General features: G+C 37.0%; 1 protein-coding gene across 2 annotated transcripts in view; it reads right to left on the bottom strand.

Moving 5' to 3' along the window:
• WDR49 (WD repeat domain 49) overlaps positions 1–22,025 on the bottom strand; it is a 132,585-nt gene that overhangs the window by 68,438 nt on the left and 42,122 nt on the right. For both annotated transcript variants that reach the window (XM_032341768.1, XM_032341772.1), the window contains one exon: positions 10,059–10,292. In XM_032341768.1, the coding sequence (XP_032197659.1) occupies positions 10,059–10,292 (234 nt within the window). The remainder of the gene's footprint in view (positions 1–10,058; positions 10,293–22,025) is intronic.

Here is a 22,025-nt window from a genome sequence, read left to right as displayed (position 1 = left end):
CTATTAATTCCAGACAAAGCAGACTTTAGAGCAAGAAAGTTAGTATGGATGAAGAGGGGCATGACAAAAGGTCAAACCTCCAAGAAAACAACAATCCTTAATATGTATGACCCTAACAACTGCATTAAACTACATGAGACAAAACTTGTAGAAATGCAAGGATAAATACATTAATACACCTTTATAGTTGAAGATTTCAATATTCCTCTATCAGAAAGGGACAGAACCAGCAGGCAGAAAATCAGTAATGATATGTTGAACTGAAAAACCACCAATCAAGTGGATATGAATATAAAATAAACTACCTCATATAAAAACAGCAAAAGATACATTTTTCTCAAGTTTGTATGGAACATTCACCAAAGTAAATGGTATTTGGGGACATAAAACACATCTTAACAAACTTCAAAGAATAAAAATCATACAATCTCTGGTCTCAGACCACAATAAAATTAAACTAGAAATCAATAACAGAAAGATAACTGGAAAAAACCCAAAATACTTGGAAATTTAATAGCACACTTCTAAATAACACATAGGTCAAAGAACTCTCAAGAGAAATTTTTAAAATATTTTAAACTAAATTAAAATGAAAATACAGCTCCTGTATGGCTCAGCTGCTTAAGCATCTGCCTTCAACTCAGGTCATGATCTCAGGGTTCTGGGATCGAGCCCTGCACTGGGTTCCCTGCTCGATGGCGGGTGTGCTTCTCCTTGTCCTTCTGCCCCTCCTTCTACTCATGCTCTCTTTCTCAAATAAATAAATAAAATCTTTAAAAGTAAATAAATAAATAAATGAAATGAAACAAAATGAAAACACAGGGGTGCCTAGCTGGCTCAGTTGGTTAAGCCACTGCCTTCCGCCCAGGTCATGATGCCAGAGTCCTGGGATGGAGTCCCATAGCTGGCTTCCCCTGCTCTGCAGGGAGCTTATTTCTCCCTCTCCCTCTGCCTCTCCCCCTACTTGTGCTCTCTCTCTCTCTGTCAAATAAATAAATAAAATCTTTTTTTTAAATACAAATAAAAAAATTTAGAATGCAGAAAGAGCAGAAATTAGAGGAATATATAAACATACATTAGAAAAAAAAGAAAAGCTAATACAATTAAAAGTAAGCAGAAGAAAAGAACAAATTAAAATTAGAGATCAAAAATCAATGAAACTAAAAACCAAAAATTAATGAAGTCAATTAAACCAAAAGCTGGCACTTTAAAAAGATAAGACTCTAGCCAGGCTAAGTAAGGGAAAAAAAAATAAAAAAAGAGAAAGAGGATACAAATTACTCATATCAGCAGTGAAAGAAGAGACACATCACTGAAGATTCCATATACATTAAAAGGATAATAGAGGAATACTATAAAAACTCTATGTCTACAAATTTGACAACCTAGATGAAATTGGCCAACTTATTTAAAGACACAATCTTCCCAAACTCACACAAGACATAAACCAAGTTCAAACAGGCCTATATCAATGAAAAAAATTAAATCAATAGTTAATCATACCCCAAAACAGAAAGCAGGCTGAATGGATTCATTGGTAAATTCTATGAAACATTTAAGGAAGAAATAATGCCAGTTTACTACAATCTTTGCTGAAAGGATAGAAGCAGAGGGAATACTTCCTGACTCATTCTATGAGGCCAGCATTACCCTGATACCTAAACCAAACGAAAACATTACAAAAAACAAAACTACAGTCCAATATGTTTCATGAACATAGATACAAAAATACTTAACAAAATAATAGCTTATCAAATCCAACAACGCATAAAAAGAGTCATACAGCATAACCAAGTGAAATCTATCCCAGGTATGAAAGGCTGTTTCACATCTGAAAATCAATGAATGCAATCCATCACATTAATAGACTACAAAAGAAAAATCATGTGATCATATTAATAGATGCAGAAAAAGCATTTGACAAAATCCAATATCAATTTATGGTAAAAATTACCAGTAAGCTAGTAATAGAGGGGAACCTCCTCCACTCGATAGAGTATTTGCAAAAAACTTACGGCTAATATCATCCTTAATGGTGAGAAATGTGAAGCTTTCTCTACTAAGATCAGGTAAAAGGCTAGGATATTACCTGTCATCACCTATTTTCAATACCATATAGAAACTTTACCTAATGCAATAAGACAAGTAAAGAAAATAAACAGTATAAAGATTAGAAAGGAAGAAATAAATTGTCTTTGTTAGCAGATGATGTGATCCCATCTGTAGAAAATATGAAAATCAACAAAAAAACTCCTGAAATTAATAAGTGATTACAGCAAGATTGCAGGATATGAGGTTAATATACAAAAGTCAATCGGTATCCTATATAGCATCAAGGAAAAGTAGAATTTGAAAATAAAACTATAAAACCGTTTACATTATCATCCATGGAAATTAAATACTTAGGTTAGGTATAATCTAACAAAAATGAATAAGGTCTATCTGACATAAATTACAAAACTCTGATAAATAAAATCAAAGAACTAAATAAATGGAGATATTCCATGTCCTGTGGATAGGAAAACTCAATATTGTCAAGATCTCAGTTCTCCCCAACTTAATCAATATACTCCAGCAATGTAAATAAAAATCCCAGTAAGTTATTTTATGGATATTGACAAGCCAATTCTAAAGTTCATATTCAGAAACCAAAGACCCAGATAAGCTAACACAATATTATAAGAAAAGAATAAAATTGGAAGACTGACACAATCAACTTCATGATTTACCATAAAGTGCAATGAAGACAGTGTAATATTGGTGTAAGAATAAACAACTAGATCAATGGAACAGAATAGACCCCAAAACAGATGCACATAAATAGAGTCAACTGATCCTTTAACAAAAAAGCAAAAGCATTTTAATTGAAAAAGAATAGTCTTTTCAACAAGTGGTGCTGGAACAACTGGACATCAATGTGTAAAAAGATGACTCGAGACACAGACCAAACACTGTTCACAAGAATTAACAAAATGGATCACAATATAGAAGGAAATTTAAATAACTGTGGGTTTAGCAGTGACTTTTTAGGTAAAACACTGAAGGTACAGCCCATGAAAGAAATCACTGGTAAGCTGGACTTCATTAAATTTAAAAATATCTACTCTGCAAAACACACTGTCAAGAGAATGAAAAGATAATCCACAGCTTGGGAGAACTTATTTTCAAAAGACATATATGATGAAGCACTGATATCCAAATATACAAAAAAAAAAAAAAAAAAAACCCAACTCTGAAAATTCAACAGTAAAACAACTCAATTTAAAAAATGGGCCAAAGAACTTAACAGATACTTCACCAAAGAACATAAACAAATGGCAGATAAACATCTGAAAAGATGCTCCACATCATAAGTCATTGGAGAAATAGTAAAACAACACAGTACCATGCACCTATTAGAATGACCTAGATCTGGAACACTGACAACATAAATGCTGATGAGGATATAGAGCAGTAGGAACGTTCAGTCACTGCTGGTGTGAAAGCAGACTGGTGCAGCTACCTTAGAAGGCAAATAGCCTTCTTTTTTTCTTTCTTTTTTTTTTTTTTTTTTACAAAATTAAACATATTCTTACCATTCAATCCATGAATCATGTTTCTTAATATTTATCCAAAGGATTAGGAAATTTATGTCCACACGAAAGCCTATGCATCGATGTTTATAGCAACTTTATTCATAATGGCCTATACTTGGAATGGAAGCAACCAAGATGTGCTTCAGTAGATGAATGAATAAATAAATTGTGGCACATCCATCCAGTGGAATACTATTCAACATTTTAAAAAACGAGTTCTTGAGCCATTCGAATACACAGAGGAGACACAAATGCATATTACTGAGTGATAGAAGCCAATCTGAAAAGGCTGTGTGCTATAATGGTAAATGCATGTGATTATAAATTTGTCTAAACTCATAGAATGTATCACACTAAGATTGACCCTAATGTGAACTGCGGTTCCATCTGGTGATAATGATGTGCCAATATAGGTTCATCAGTAGCAACAAATGTACCACTCTAGTGGGGGATGTGGATAATGGAGAAGGGAATGCATATGGGAGGATGGGGGAATATGGTGTATTTCTGTACTTTCTACTCAATTTTGTTATGAACCTAAAAGTGCTCTTAAAGAAACAAATTCTTTAAAAAAAAAAAAAAAAAGCCGAGACTGTGATGACGAGACAGGCTGAGGTAAGGGTCCTCTCCTACTCTTCTGTTGGATTTCACGTGGCTTTCCTGGAGAATATTTGATAATATCCATCAAGGTTACAGACATAAATACTCTCTGACCCAAAAATTTCAGTTCTAGGGATTTATTCCACAGATGTTTTCTCACTCGTGCTGGAAGTTGTGTGTTCAAGGTTAAAAACTACTATGTTATTTGTAATCTAAATGCTGAAATCACTCCAAGCTAATACATTTTGATACACCCATGTAACGGAATACCGTGCAGCTGTAAAAAAGAAAGAGGATACTCTAGGTAATGAGATAAGATGATCTCTAGGCTGGATTTTTAGGTGAAAAATCAATGTACAGAACGGTGTTTCTGTGCACAATATGCTATCATTTGTGTAAAAAACACTTACTATTGCTTCTTAAATATTAAGAATTGTACATATCCTATTTAAATGTAAGTCTACATACATACCTCTGTAGCATAGAATAGCCCTGAAAGGGGGCTCCTGAAAGTCATGAAAACTGCTTGCCTCCAGGGAAGGAAGCTGAGTAGGTAGAGATGGGTAAGAAGAAATTTTCAACGTATACCCTTTTGTCCTTTTGAGTGTTGTAGCATTGAAATGAATTATCCCTTGCAAGCTAATCACATTTAAGTACACACATGCATACGTGTGTGCGTGTGCATGTGTGTGCACACATATATGTTTTAGAGTAACGCTGAGACTAGGATAATTCCCATGTCTCCAACAAGTGACCAGAGCTCACGGCCTTGGGACTGACATGTAACTAAGTATAACCTTTAGCTGACAACTGAAGAAAAGTCGCGTTATTAAAAGGAAGGTCACATGGAGCCCAGCAAATAAGGCAGGCAAAGAGAAAGTCTTCATCAGTGTTCATCTGGCTCTGTTCAAAAGAGAAATTCATTGATTTGGCCTTAAATGCAAGCACTAAATGTCTTGTAAGGTGGAGATACATTTCCCTCAAGCTTATCCACTTCCCTTTACTCAGATTTACAATCACCAAGGAAGCACCCAGTCGAATTGGTTAGATTGTCAAATGTCTCAATTCCCAAAAGATGGTGTGCAGGAGAGAGGACAGGAGATGCATTGTCACTAGGAAATTATAGCCCGGCCCCATTTTTAATGAATGATCTGACTTGATGTTTGCTGTGATAGTGTGAGAGTTGGTCCTCAAGAAACAGCACCAGTCTGGCTAAAATAAAGAAGGGTCGTCTTCAAATTTTCAAAGTCAACATCCCATGCCGGATTATGGGAAGCTCCCCAATGACCTCAGGGGTCCTGCTGGAGGCAGCCAGGCAGCCGCTGACATGTCTCTTTATGTAATCATGCGTGTGATTAATTTTACTCCCAGAGACTGGGTAAAATGGTAAGATTCTGGGAGGCAATTTGTGTATCAAATTATCTAATATGCATATATTTGAACCTAGAAATGCATTCCTAAGCTCCTACCCTAGAGAGATAAAGTCATGAGTGTGAATATATTTATGCACAAAAAAATTCATAACAAAATTCTCATCAAGGCAAATGGATCAGTAAATTAGGATACGCATATACAATGGGATATTGTGCTGCTTTTTAAAAATGATGAAGTAGATCTACATTTTAGATACAAGGAAATATATTCATATATATTATTCTAATATATCATAAAATAAAAGAGTTTACAGAATGATATTTATAAAAAATATTCTATGCAGAGAGATATTTAGAATATGTTGATGATATTTCCTCAATATTTAGTTCCTTATTTGAGCTTACTGCAGGGTTTTAATTTCTTATAAATACATAGTGTTTTACGAAAATAAGTTATTTAAATAATAAAAATGGTTAACATCATTATCTACCAAAATGTGATGATGCCTAAATATCTAGTCTGACTATAAATATGTCCTAGATGCAAGACAAACTGAACCGTTGCCTATTTACAGAAACACATAAACCCCCATCATTAAGATGAGAGCCATAGTGATAACTCAGAAATTTTATCTATTCCATTTTATAGGAAACCTACAAATACATTTTTTCAAGTTTCCTAACCTTCATGGGTTTTTAATAAAAGCTTCATTTAAGAATTCAGTGCAAAGACAGTTCATTACAACTGCCCCCAGGATATTGAGTTACTTTGATTCTTTCAAAATTAGACATTCCAGGGACTCCTTCATCCTGTCCCAACTTGTTCTGCTGCTGGCTGTGAGGGCATGCTTTGCTGGGTGAAGAAAAGCACATGTTTTCTTTTAAAAGATTTTGTGGGGTTTAATATCACTTTCTTAGATGAGGGTGCGAGTATATACCAAAAGGCAGGAATATAAAGAAAAGTCACAGACTGCCCCAAGTTGCTTTTTATATAGGGATTATGTGGGGTCTCCGCCCAATATCATACAGAATGAAACATCTATAAAGTGTGGACAACCTGTTCAAATGACAACAGAAAGGAAGGCGTTCATTAAACTCAAAAACAGAGCCTACCAAAAGGCACCAAACCAGATAACCACAGAGCAAGTGCCAGTGGACTTGGAAGGGTTCCTTTTGAACTTGGAATGAGAAGGGGTGATAATTCACCAAACCTAGCCTTTGAACATATATTCGATACCCATATATTTGATACTAAGGAGTTGTAGGAAAATACAGAAGTGGGAAACAAGGATCTTTCCCTTACACCAAAAACAGGAGGAGAGAAAAATGGGAGTTCAGTGTCTGAATGTGAAAGAACTAGAAACGTGAGCAATACTGTAAGAGGGGAAAGGGGAGAGAGGTAAGTGCGGGGTGTCCCGGGAGACTTCAGGAGCTGAATAAACCACAGATGGGCTCTGGGACTAAATATTTATTTATTTATTTATTTATTTATTTATTTTTACTTTAGATTTTAATTTTTTTATTTTATTTTTTTTAATTGGTTACTTCTTTTTTTTTAATTTATTTTTTATTTTCAGCATAACCATATTCATTATTTTTGCACCACACCCAGTGCTCCATGCAATCCGTGCCCTCTATAATATTTATGAGCAGGAACCACAAGGGCTGTGGAGAGAAGAGGCAGGATAAACATCTACCTCACCTGAAGGGGCGTTTCTGCACAAAGCCCAACTCAGGGTCCCCTCCCCCATCCTAACTCTTCCCAACCTCTGCTTTCACGTAACCCATGGTGAAAATAAAGATGAAGGAATATCAAGAAGTTAGGAAGGAAAAAAGTGGCATAGAGCACCAGCGTTTAACCTGAGAGGTATGGGGGTCCGGGGGAGCCTTGCTAAGGCTGGCCGTGCGGGAGGAAGGAGGGCTGCTCCTGAGAGGCAGGCCACAGCAAGGCAATGCTGGAGGGAATCCCTGCTGTTACTGTTTTCATGTCTGTGCTCCCCACCACACGCCCAGCCCCTACCACCACACACACATATTGAAGGGTCAGTAAACTGAAGCTTAGACATGAGACGCTAGCTGCCCAACATCTGCACTCTGATCTAACTCAACAGTTCTCAAAACTTTTGCTCTTGGGGTTCCTTTACCCTCTTAAAAATTATTGAAGAATTACAAACAGCTTCCATTTACAGGGGAGATAGAGACACACAGAGAGAAAGAGAGAGACTGACTATGTATCTACCATATTGGAAATTTAAACTGAGCAAATGTGAAAACACAGGAATACAAAAGCATATTTTCCTTTAGCCATCAGAGCAATGATGTCATCACTCGTCGTGTAGCCTCTAGAAAACTCCACTTACAATCATGAGACAGAAAAAATGACAAAAACAAACAACAAATAAAATGATGAAAACAGTCTTGATCTTACCAATTTTCTGAAAGAATCTGAGTCTCCCTACAGGTCTGAGATCACACTGTGGAAATTGCTGTTTTAACCTCAAATCCATGCTTTTGCTCAGGCCTCTTTTGAAGGTGCTCATGCTATAATAACTTCTGTCTGGAACTGCTTCCTTCCTCTAGAGAATCCTGCTACAAGACTTCAGGGCTGTAGTCTGTCACCCACCCCAGCCCCAGGCAGAACTGATGACCTGCCCTGCACAGCACTTTGCTCTTATCTCTACTTCATTTTACTGGACTCCATTTTTCCTTTGTGAGTTACTAATGTGCCTGCTTTCCCTTCTCTCATCCGTCAACCCCGTAATGAGCCCCTGCTGGCAACCAGCACCAAGAAGAAAACCAAGGCCTGAGTCTCCCTGAACTACTGGAAAGAAGAAACTATAGTGGATGAATCTGCTTCCTCATTCCTGGCACCTGGACTTGTTCAAAAACTGTTTTATTTACTTTGTCTAATGACTCTGAAATGATAAATTATCACTGGTGGATGGCACTGTAGGTGATACTGTCTTCTTTGTTCTTAACTACAATACATTTTTATAGTGATAAATGCAATACAATGTTGAAGTATTTCTCTGTAGCTTAGCCACTAATAGTTAGGAAACACTTATGCACAAAATGAACAGCTCTATGTACTTTATATACATATTAATGTTTTTAATTAGTTATGCTCTCAACAGCAGAAGTAGAGGTATGAACACCCAACTCAGTTGCACAGTGAGTCTTCCTACAGCTTAATACCAAATGTGCATATTCCATCGTTCCCTGTAACGTGCATGTATTTGCCCTATCTTAGCTCTGTCTTCACGTCCCAAATGTTAGATTCCACATCTTTGTGTCCCATCTCTTGAATCCCTCATGGAATATTGCTCATTTAATGGCCAGACAACATCGTATCTTAACATCTACATACAAATCTAGCTTCTTAACTCCGCAACTCTCAATTAGCAAAAATGTTCTCCTGGAAATAAATAACATCTCTGGCTTGGCCACCAGGGAGCCGAAATTAACCGGCTGCCTCTGTAAAGTTCAGTAAAACATTTCCGGGGGAATGTTCCCTGCAGATGGAATTCAAAATGGATTATTTCATAAAGGACTTTTATCTCCGAGAATAACCAGAAAACAGAGAGTCTGAAGCAGTGACATGACACACTACTCATTACTAACAAAGGGCTTTCCACCCTCTCGCGCAAAAACCCAACTACTCATTTCGGCGCGAATGCAAAAGCTTCTGCTGAAGGGAAGGGAAGCATGGGTCAGAGTTACTGTTTAATTGGCCGCAAGCTGGTTGCGGGGCTCTCTGCTGGGCTCCTGCTGTGCAGTTAGATGAGTCCTGCAGTGGGATAAGCTCCCTCTGGTGCCTCTCCCTCCGTGACACCACACGCCCGCTCACCCTGTCCTCTGAGAAGGCGCGTGGTCTGGGCTGCATGTTCGCTCCAGAGGAGCTGCGGCGTCTTCATTGACATTCAGGTAGTGCTCCCATAAGCAAAGGCTGCAAAGTGTCATTAAAGTGGTGGGGAGACAAACAACCCTCGTGCTGCATACCAAGTGGCACCACATTTAACTGAATCATTTTATTATGAATACATTCCGGGCTGCCACTGTGAGCCACTGGTGTAAAATATGCTGGCAAAATGGATCTCTGCTAATTACATTTCATGCATATTTCAGAACTTTCCACCGGGATACGGGAGGCTGGCGTTCGTAAAATAGAATTTTACAACCAGGTTCACTTGCATTTGGCATCAAGACCCAAATGAGCGAGTAACAAACAGAAGTTCAATTACATTGCATGTTTTGTTTGTTTTCGCTGGAATATTGTAATTCCTTATAACTCTATCTGTGCCGCCGTGGTCCCTGGCTGCAAATGAAATCACTCTTCAAATCCACCTGAACACACATCATTGCAGAAAAGTACATAGCTATTAAATCGTTTCCTTCCCACAATTTTTTTTTTTTTTTTCTGTATGTGTCCTCAGTTGCCATAGGCTGAATTAAAGGAATGAGCCTCTGGACCCAGGGACTTGTCAGGAGAGTGACAGAAAAGCATCATTACCTGCTTCAAGACCGAACTGTAAAGAACACAAGTGACTGCTTTCTTGTGGCTCTTCACCCTTGTGCTGGCCTCGCTTTTCATCGCCAACAATGCAAGCTGGTTATTAAATGAGATGAAAAGCCGTCCATGAGCTTCATCAAAGTGGAAGAGACATCTGAAGTCCTGACTTTGGGGGAAAGAACAAGCTATCCTCTGGATGGACAGCTGGTGCTGAATATCCCAGAGTCTCAAAACCTGGATAAAAAGTGATCAAGTCATAGGAACATGTCAAGAACAATTGTAAATTTTTAGCCAGAACTGTTTCTAGTTCACACTCCACCCCAGGCAGACAGTTGTTTCCTCCATGGTGCTGATTGTTCATGCTTCTGTCCTGGCACATAGACTTCTTATATCTCCTTATCCATTTAAATGTCTTTCCACTTGTAGTCTCTCCCAGGAAAGGACTGTGTTTTGTCTCAGTCCCGTGAAGAATGCTCTGTGTACTTTTGGTAAGCAGAGTAATACCCCCCCCCCCAACAGATGTCCAAGTCCCCATCCCTGCAGAGCGAATGTTATTTGCATGGCAAAAGGGATTTTCCAGGTGTGATAAATTAAGGACTTTGAGATGAAGAGATTACCCTGGATGCTATGGGTGAGTCCAATGTCATTATAAGGGAGAGGAAAGTGATGGGATGTGAGAAAGACCCTATCTAGCTTCACTGGCTTTGAAGATGGAGGAAGGGGGCCATGTGCCAAAGCAGCTGGAAAAGGCAAGGAAAGGGATTCTTCCCCAGAGCTTCCGAAAGAAGAGCCCTGCCAGCGCCTTGATTTTAGCTCAGTGAGACCCATGCTGGAATTCTAACCGCAGAACACAAATACCTTTGTGTTGTTTTAAGCCACTGAGTTTGTGGTTGTCACATTACCAGTTGAAAAGTAATACGGTCTCTTTCTCTAATATATATGATATATATTATAATCTCTATATAGTTATATATATACATGAATATATTATATCATTATATAGTATAAAACATGTATTATATACATATTACATATATACATATATATTGTATGTGTGTATGAAATAAAAGACGGTATTAAGTGAAATCAAGTTCACATAAACCTCAGACATTAGATTCTTATTCAAACACAGACAATCAAGACAAAAATGACATGCAGATGGTACGAGACAAACACTGAAGAAAACAGGAAGAGTGGCTTTGCAGGTGCCTATGTTGCGGCTGTCAGCCATGGTACAAAATCAACACAGGCAGTGAGGGAGAGTCGAAAGGAAGACAGTAAAAAATCCCTCCAAGAGATGCTAACAGGCAAGTTCTAGGACTAGACTTCCTGAGTTCTAATCTTGGTTCTGTCCCTCACTAGAGGGAGACCTCTAGCAAGTTTCTTTGTTCTCCTAGGTTTTGATGTAGTACCTACCTCATCCAGCACTATGAAGATTGAACCAGACTCCATGTCAAGAATTTAGCATGATGGGGGCACCTGGGTGGCTCCTTTGGTTAAGCAGCTGCCTTCAGCTCAGGTCATGATCCCAGGGCCCTGAGATCGAGCCCCACATTGGACTCCCTAATCAACAGAGAGCCCGCTTTTCCCTCTACCTCTGTCTGCTGCTCTGCCTACTTGTGCTATCTCTCTAATAAATAAATAAAATCTTAAAAAAAAAAAGAATTTAGCATGATGACCAGCATGTAATAGTAGTAATTGTTTTATTATTAAATGCATTTTATTATGTTTTCACTGTGTAAATATCAGAGCCGAAGAGGTTCTTTCAAATTAGTCAGTCTATCTTATCCAATGTAAGAATTATTCCTCAACAATCTATAAAAAATGGTCTCTGTTTAAGTGAGTGTTTATAACTCCAGAAGGCAGGCAACCCTGCAGTTCTTAATGTATTTTAAATCATATAATCTTTGGGAAAATAAAACATTCAAAATGATGGTCTATCTCTGCCTCCTAAATGCATGTACCCATATATGTACACAATTTTCCATATAATTTCTTTGGGTACATAGACATGAATAGCCCTCATACATATGAACAGATCTTGGGAATCCACAGGATAGAAATCCCTACAGTATTTTTAAGTATGTTCAGCCAAAGATGTCCTTTTCTACCTCTTGATTCTACGTCTTTTCCTAAATCTATGTAGGTCTCTTCCACGTCTTGACTGGGGTAACTGATCCCAGTTCCTTTTAACCATCTTACTATCAGAACTCACTCCACCAAGGCAGGCTCCTGGTTCTCTCCCTCTGTTTGCACTTTCTTTCCTGGAGAGGACCACCATTCAAACGCTGTTTACTATAAACACCATGGCTGCCTTTATCTGTGATCCAAAATCCAATAGTCCTGGAGGGCTTTATTCTCAATCCACCCCTTTCAACCCCAGGTCCTACTCCTCAGGGACCGTCTTTTTTAATTATTTTTTTTTATTTTTTATTTATTTGGAGATAGCTTCCTTTAACCTTCCTGAGTTACAAATTTCTCTGTTAACACCAAGGAATAGCAGTGTGTGTGTGTGTGTGTGTGTGTGTTTGTGTGTGTGTGTGTGTACATATCATATAGTGATCAAAGGACTCTTATATTTGAAAGTAAAGAGGTTAATTACATTTTTTCCCTCCCTTTTCATTCCCCCAATCTAAACTTTTTCTTCTGGTCCTATTGGGTGTGATACTTTCAGATAATATACTCCTTACACACAAATTACTGCATTATCAATTTAAGGCAGTATCTCTCCACTCATCAAAATATAAGATGCACACTTAAGGTCCTCAAGGACGTATGTTAAGCATGGTGCTCAGAATGGAGCCAATATTTCAGGGATGTTCTAACCACTGTTAGAGGTTCCGTGACTTCTTTAAACCATTTATCTTTACATTAACTCATTCCATCATGAATGTTTCTTACCTTGAAGTTCTGACTGTGCAAAACTCTAAATATTAATCCCATGAACAAATAATCAAGCCAGATGTCTACCATCCTACCTTCAGAAATCTGATCTATTAAACCAAGACTAGGATTTTTCTTACTTTTTCAAAGTATGACAACATAATCTTGAATCCTAGTTCAATTATATTGACAATCCCTTCCTGATTTGCCCACATATCCCACGAGGCATAGTAGGTGTCAATAGGTATTTTTTAAAATTGTTGAACATTGTGCCTCACCTAATAACTAAGTCTTTATCCGGCTCGTTGATGAAGATCATTAGCTCAGATGAAGTCCAAGAATACAAAACCCCATAAAATTTTGCCTCACTTCTGCATGGCTATTCACCCAATTATAGATCTCATAATCCTCAAAGATGTTTTATAAAACTTCTTCAACATCTTATATAAATAATTATGCTTGATGGATAGGGTAACTTCTCCATTGACCAACAATCATAACAAACTTAAAATGACCTAGTCAACCCCTGCCAGGTAAACAGCATTACCAATCATTCTAATCCTAAGAATATATATTCATGAAGTAAATTGTTTTGTTTGGTTTTTGGTTTTTGGCAAGAATTTTTCATTAAGGAGCTCATTCTGGTTCTTAAACATTACTAAATTGTTTTTATTAAAAACATTCTGGCACCTCTCCAGAATATGTTTTTCCTCAAAAATATAAATTCTACAAGAACTAAGACCTGCAAATATTTTTCCAAGTGTGTGTCCTAAATAAAAATAGAATTGATAAACTGTTATTTTGAATGTGAAAGCCACAAGATTAGACTCATCTATATCATTTTCAAACACTCATATTCTTATAATAGTCATACTCTCATTGTTCAGAATCTTGTCTTCTTTAGTATGGACTCCCTTCTAAAAAGTAGAAACTAACTTCACATCAGAATAATAATCTGGGGAATGGTTGAATATAGATTAATAATAACTCAATGGTATTAATGGACTATAATTTCCACAGAATCATTTTCCACCATGTTGTTCAAATAATTTATATTGCCTTTAATATTTTATTGACATATAGTCACATAAATTAAATGAAAAATTAAAAATATATGAGTAACAACCTCTGGTCTATGATAGGTTAGTTCTTGTCATTAGCAATTAAAATTAGAAATATGTTTTTTATCAAAATGTGCATGTTCATTATTTTTTCTTAAAATTGTTTTTTGTTCTGCTTTCCCTTCTTCCTTCAAAGAACCCTAACTCTCTTAATTACTGATCCCTGATCCCATTAAGTTCCCTTCCATCTTTAACTCTGATTTTTCTCTCTGCTGAGGATGAAAGCATCAACATTGATATATTAACATCAATGCACAAAACAGTGTTCTGGCTGTCATCTAGCAATCACCTCACGGTATGTGACCTCCCACAAGTTTTTCAGTTTTTTTCCACACTACCACATCTGTATTAGTGGTTCTTAACCTTGACATTAGAAACACCTGCAGTGCCTTAAAAATCACCTGTTTGGGCCCTTTTGCCAAGCCTATTAAATCAGAATCTTTAAGGATGGGGCTCAGGGATTAGTTTTTTTGTTTTTTGTTTTTAATTTCCCAAGCATTTCTTTTGCATTGTACCTTGACTTCTCCACACGGTTTTAAGGTCAATGCTAATATCCTTGAACAAGAAGTCTTTCTGTCAGCCTAATCAGTAATATCATGTGGCTTGATTTAAAGCAGATAACTGTAATCCCCTTCTTTCCTAATCAGTCTTTATCCTTTTAATCATGAAAAATGTCTCACATTAATTTGGTTTTATTAATCAAGTCCTTTGACAAAATGTAACTTAAATATCTAGTTAGTATTTGAGAAGCATGGGTTCTTCTCTTTGATACTCAGGTTGACTTCTGGGATAGAATTAGGCCACAGTTCAGAAAGAAATATATTTAATAATAATTTTCATTCCAGATTTCTAGTGAGGTTTTCTTTATTCATAGTAGGAAGAATACATAAACTAACAAACACCTAAGCTTAAAAATCACAACTGAAAATTGACACTTTTTAATTTATATTTTCCACAAATTTTGATCTAAATTGTACACTCTGTTTTCATCATGATACCTCAGAACTTGTGGTGTCTGTCCAAGCTCAGCCTTCCTAAGTCCAGTTCTTGAAATGGCGGGCTTTCTATTTCCTCACCATTTTTATATTAAGAGAAATAAGTACATAAACTTATGATTTAGTATCGACAACATTTAGCTCTTCACATAATTAAAATGGCATATTACTTTTTGGCAAAACCTTTACCTTGTTTCAACTGTTAGCTATTTAATAACACAATTATTCATATACCTTAGAACTAAAAATCAGTGGACTGAGACCTGACACCTGGATTTTAATATTACTCAGATCTGTCAGCTTAGGTGTGTGATTTTACCTGTCCATTGCCTCGCCTTTCTCCTAAAGGGGCCCCTGCCAGCTCTGAAATTCTGTCAATTCTGTCTAGAATGTACTAAAGTTGCTCAACCCATTATCTATAGCTTCCAAAACAACAATTCAAACAAATTTAGAAAGGGGCACTGTGAAGATCAGACTAGAGAAATGTAGGATCCCACCATGTTTTCAGTCTAATTTTGCTGAAGAACTATTTTCTGCTCCCATGGGGTGCCTGGGTGGCTCAGTCGGTTAAGTGCCTGTTGGGCTCGGGTCATGATCCCAGGGTCCTGGGATGAAGCCCCACATCAGGCTTCTTGCTCAGTAGGGAGCCTGCTCCTCCCTTCCACTTGTATTCTCACTTTCTCTCTCAAATAAATAAATAAAATCTTTAAAAAGAATTTTTTCCTGCTCCTTACAAGAGACAGAATCATTTCACCTAGACATAATGAAACTAAACAATAGAAAAGGACATAAATATAACTGTTACTTTGTACTGTAACTACTGTATTTGTAAATAGGTAACTTCATGGATGGGTAGGTACATGGGCGGATGCATGAATAGATAGGGAATCTGTTTTCAGTGACCTTTGTAAAACCAAATGAGCATTATTTACATATTGGCAACACATCCAAGTTTAATTTAGAGTAGGAGGGAAAAAAAGATTCATAGTGTCCTAATAATGATATAAAAACAAGGGAAAGGTAGAAAACAGACTCAGGTGACTTGATCAAAATGAGACTTGTTTGGTTTCATCAAACACTTACTACTAACTCCTGCCATCCTAGAGGGGAGAGATATAAAATGAAATAAGAAAAAGAGAGAGAGTATATGTCAGTATGGGATCTTGAGGACAGCAGTGCCGCTCAGCTCTCTGGGGAAATCCACAAAATCCACTTGCAGATGATAGGATCACAGGAACTGATGGAACTGGGTCTCCTGAATACTCCTTTATGTACTAATAAGCCTATTTCTTCAGAATTGAAGCCTTTGGATAATCCACAAAAGCATTATCGGTGAAAACTTAAAGGCAATTTTGTTTGACATGATATATGCAAGCAAAAGTATTCTACTATATAATTCAGATAATGTTTTTTATCCTGAAGTCATAGAACAGAGCTTCCTTTAAGAAAAATTTTCACCTTTTTTTTTCCCCCCAGAACTGAAGTCAAACCTAAAATATTGGCTGGAAACTAAACTCTTCTCTTATGCTAACCATCTTTAAATTGTTACCATAACCATGATCTTCTTTCACTGTTGTTGTTTTGTTGCTGTTCTTGTTGTTTTTTACATTCTTTTCGACAAGAGTGAGAGAGGATACATAGCTCTAAGACTCAGATTTCTTTTAAGTATCTGTGTATTCCATCACTGTACTTGAAAAATTCAAAACGTTTTCTAGCACTATGAATTTTTCTGTAAAAATCTCACTAATGCCCCAGTTCAAGTATAACAAATTTAAGTTTAATGAACTCAAGTTTAATAGACTTAACTAATAGCAACATATTATTTCAGGTGCTGTCCTTTTCCAAAACAAAATTTACTTGGGAAATCAAAACAATTTCACTTACCTGGATTTTTTTTGCCATTATCATTAGTCACCTAACACTAAAATAGTTAACAGAATTTTTCGTTGTCTTCAAAGGAAAAGTTGTCTAATGTTGCTTTTCAAAGATCATCATTCCTATTTTATCTTACAAAGTAAACTTAAACACTTTAAGTTTTAAATCCTTCTTTTCTTTTCTTTCACTCTCTCTTTTCTTTCTTTCTTTCTTCCCACTTAAGATTTATACTAACAACAGCTTTGAAGGAAATTAGTGAAAACCAGCTAGAACAAGAGAATTCGGGTTTAAATATCATTGCAGACTAGGTTTTCATCGGGGGTTTTTCTGCTTCAAAGAAACACAACTCTGAATAAACATAATTTTTACTGCCTTGCTAGGTCTTCAGGGAGTGTGGACCATCTTCACAGGTCCAAAAGAAAAAAAGTGAGAAAAGAAACAAACTTAAAATGGAAACAGGGAACAGTAGGCCTAAATGAAGAGACTGCAACCAGGAGCCTAAGCCTTGGATCATCAGCAAGGTGGAGGCACCGAGGCTAGGCTGTTAGACGAAACTGGACAACAGACAAGGAGAATAGTCACCTCAGGATGGTAACTATCCTTGTTTCCACCTTCAGGAACAAACAGAAATCTCCGCAGGAAAGAATCTTCAGTTTAGGTCCTCAGAATGCCAATAGTTTAGCAACAGCAAAAAATGAGGTGACACATTGGGGAGGGTATGTGCTTTGGTGAGTGCTGTGAAGTGTGGAAACCTGGTGATTCACAGACCTGTACCCCTGGGGATAAAAATATATGCTTATAAATAATAAAAAATTAAAAAAAAAAATGAGGTGACAATAAAAGGTTGCCAAACATAAAAATGAAACAAGTCACCCTGAGGGAGAACCACCAGAGTAGCAAATACCAGATTTTAGATCTCTAAGGACTCCAGATACTGAAATTCTTGGATAAGGACATATAATAATGAAATTGAAATTAAAGAGCTAAAAATCAAAAATCTGAAAATGAGCAAGTACCAAAAAACTATTCAAAATTACCAGGCAGTTAAAAAAATGTTTTGGAAAAAAAAAAATCTATATTAAAATTAAAAACTCAATGAATGGGTTATATAGAAAGTGGGCACACCCTGATTAGAAACATTCACATTAAAATCAAGAATATGCAAGAATATGTTAATGAAGGCACCTGGGTGGCTCAGTGGGTTAAAGCCTCTGCTTTCAGCTCAGGTCATGATCCCAGGGTCCTAGGATCAAGCCCCAGGTCAAGCTGTCTGCTGGGCAGGGAGCCTAATTCCCTTCCTCTGCCTCTGCCTACTTGTGGTCTCGGTCTGTCAGAAAAATAAATTAAAAAAAAAAAAAAAAAAAAAACCTAAAAAAAAAAAAAGAATTTGTTAATGTGTCTCCTTTAAAAAGTAGGAAAAACCTGAACAAGGAATGGGAAAGACATTTTTGTACATGATTTTTTTCTGAAAGACAGTTAAAAGAATGAATAAATGGATAAAAACAGGGTGTGGTTTCTCAGTATTTTAAAGATGTCAGATATCATATTCAGTGAAATTTCAACCCAAATACTTTCATGAAACATGAATATTGATCCTAAAATATACTTGGTTTATAAAGGATAAAATGCAGAAGATAGTTAAAATTGAAAAAGGAAAACAAGAAGTAGAAAATGCCCCACCATCAAAATATAGGGGCCTGGGTGGCTCTCAGTCCGTTAAGCCTCTGCCTTCAGCTCAGGTCATGATCCTAGGGTCCTGGGATGGAGTCCCGCATCCGGCTCTCTGCTCAGCAGGGAGCCTGCTTCTCCCTCTTCCTCTGCCTCTCCCCCTGCTTGTGTTCACACACTCTCTCTCTCAAATAAATAAATAAAATCTTTAAAAAAATACACACACACACATATGTATACAATAAAGTTATGCTAGTTAAATGATATGTTATGTAGGAAAAGACAAATAGACTAATGGAAAGAATAAAACACCCAGAAACAAATTCATATATATATGGCAACTCAAATGATAACAAACGGCATTTCAAACCAGGGAGAGACAAATTATTCAAAAAATAGTCTTGGCTATCCATTTGTAGAAAAAAAAAAAAAAACTTCACACAAAATAAACCGCAAAGGTAAATGCAAACTATATTTATTCAACTACAGAAAAACTATTAGCAGAAATAAAGAATATTTTTATAAAAATGAAGTGTAGAAGACATTTTTTTTTCAAGATTTTATTTATTTATTTGACAGACAAAAATCACAAGAAGGTGGAGAGGCAGGCGGGGGTCGGGGGAGCAGACTCCCCACCAAGCAGAGAGCCCGATGCGGGGCTCAATCCCAGGACCCTGGAATCATGACCTGAGCCAAAGGCAGAGGCTTAACCCACTGAGCCACCCAGGCGCCACTGTAGAAGACATTCTTAAGCAAGATAAAAAATCCAGAGCCACAAAGAAAATCATTTCTTAGACTCAACTTCATAAAAAATTTGGGCGCCTGGGTGGCTCGGTGGGTTGAGCCGCTGCCTTCGGCTCGGGTCATGATCTCAGGGTCCTGGGATCGAGGCCCGCATCGGGCTCTCTGCTCGGCGGGGAGCCTGCTTCCTCCTCTCTCTCTGCCTGCTTCTCTGCCTGCTTGTGATCTCTCTCTGTCAAATAAATAAATAAAATCTTAAAAAAAAAAAAGTTTAAATTTGTTTAAAACAACAAACAAACAAACAAAGCGACTTTTGAATGAGGGGATGCCTGGGTGTCTCAGTGGATGAAGCATCTGCCTTTGGCTTAGGTCATGATCTCAGAGTCCTGGGATTGAGCCCCACATCAGGCTACTTGCTCAGCAGGGAGCCTTTTTCTCCTTCTGCCTGCTTCCCTCTGCCTGATGCTCCTTCTGCTTGTGTTCTCTCTCTCTCTCTGACAAATAAATAGATAAAATCTCTAAAAAAAAAAAAAAAACTTGTGAATGAGAAAAAGAACACAAAATTAAAAGACATATGCTTGAAATAAGTAAAATATTTGCATCATCTATAATAAAGGATAATCAAAATATTTTTCAAACTACTACAAATCAATAAGAAAAAGACAGAGTTCATAAGAGAGGGCATGATTAGCTCATTATCAGCTAATGCACCAAAAAACAATAAATAAATGAATATAAATGGATTTGAAAAAAGAAACTCATCCTAATTTTTTATCCATCAGATTCACGTGTACACAAAATAGGGAAACACATTAATAGTATCCATTATTGACAAGACTGTGGGAGAAACAGGCACCTTTACACACCTTTGGTGAGTATACCAATGGGTACAATGTTTCTAGATCTAAATCAGCAGCATCTTAACAGCTTCTTTAAGAAGAATATTCCCCGGCAATTGCCCTCCTGGGTATTTACCCCAAAGATATAAATGTAGTGATCGGTAGTGGCACCTGCATTCCAGTGTTTATAGAAGCAATGTTCACAGCAGCCAAACTCCGGGATGAACCGAGATGTCCATCAGCAGATGAATGGAGAAAGATGTGGTGTATATATACAATGGAATATTACTTAGCCAGAAAGTTTAAAACCTTACCATTCAAATCAACGTGGATGGACCATAGGCCTATGTAAAGTCACACAGAAACATCTCTAGGAGCTATTATTAAGGGAAAATCAAGTTGCAGAAAAATATGTCTTATTTGATACCATTTACCCAAAAACTAATAATAAATACTACCTTGTATTTGTACACATACATAGGATGGTATATATAGTAATATATTGTATTGTGTTATAACTTATTATATGTAAAAATATAATAATATAATATATGTATATAATATTATTTGTATATAATATATAATACAGTTGACCCTTGAACAACATGGGCTTGAACTGCGCTGGTCCACTCATATGTGAATTTTTTTTATAAACACAGTATTATATATGTGTTTTTCCTTCCTTATGATTCTCTTAGCATTGTCTTTTGTCCATCTGACCTTTTTTTAGACTCACACATAAAATATATAAAATATAAAATAGTTGTTAATCAACTATTTATTTTATTAGTAAGGCTTCTAATCAACAGTGGGCTATTGGTAGTTAAGTTCTTAAGGAGTGAAAAGTTGTACATGACTTTTCAACTGTGCGCCCCAACCCCCATGTTGTTCAAGGGTCAACGGTATATTAAAATATAAATTATGAGAAGATATGCACAAGTGTTAATAATGACTATTTCTTGGGAGAGGAACTGATTTGAAGGGGAAGTGAACAAAAAGAATATTCACTTTTATGCACTACATGCGTCCCCATTTGCAATTTTTATGTAACAGCATTAATCATTTACTTGTATATTTTAAACAAAATGAAAACGGCTTTGTTTCCAGATGAACAGAGGGAAGCTGAGGAGGAAGAGTATGTAGAAAGAAAGGGAAGACAAACAGGTAAGCCATCACACAAAAGGCTCACTTTGTATTTTCCTTACCAACTTTGAGGCCACAATGTAGAAATTGGGCTCTGGGAAAAATCAGAACCACCAAAGAAGGACTGTTACAAAGCAATCTGATTCTGGTGGCCAAATCAGGGTGAACAGCCCAGAAAAGAAGAGTTAGGAGCAATAGAAGAGCTTAATCAAGCCCACTGGTTACAATGTCAGCTCCCAGAGAGATCTCCCCTAGGCTTTGAAAAACCTTCCAGTCCAGGGGCCCCTGGATGGCTCAGCTCATGCTCCCAGGTGCCTGGGATGGAGCCCTGCATCAGGCTCTCTGCTCATCAGGGAGCCTGCTTCCCCCTCTGTCTCTCTGCCTGCCTCTCTGCCTACTTGTGATCTGTCAAATAAATAAAACCTTAAAAAAAAAAAAAAAAAAAAAAGAAAGAAAGAAAGGAAAGAAAGAAAAAGAAAAAAAGAAAACCCTTCCACTCCCCATGGTAATTTCTCCTCCAAATCCCCAAGTTACTGTCTCCCAGCAGGGCCTTGTCATCAGTGAAAGTCTAAAAGTGCAAAACAAAGTACAATTGGACTACCATTTAGTATGATGCCAACTTCTATAGGAAAAATTTATTTAATCATCACTGCAAAATAGTAACAGACCAGTCTTCCAAAAAAACAACTTGAGTCTCAGATC

This window comes from Mustela erminea, chromosome 1 (assembly GCF_009829155.1).
Source record: "Mustela erminea isolate mMusErm1 chromosome 1, mMusErm1.Pri, whole genome shotgun sequence".
NCBI lineage: Eukaryota > Metazoa > Chordata > Mammalia > Carnivora > Mustelidae > Mustela > Mustela erminea.
Note: the sequence above shows the minus strand (reverse complement) of the source record. Positions and strands in the feature narration are given on the sequence as shown.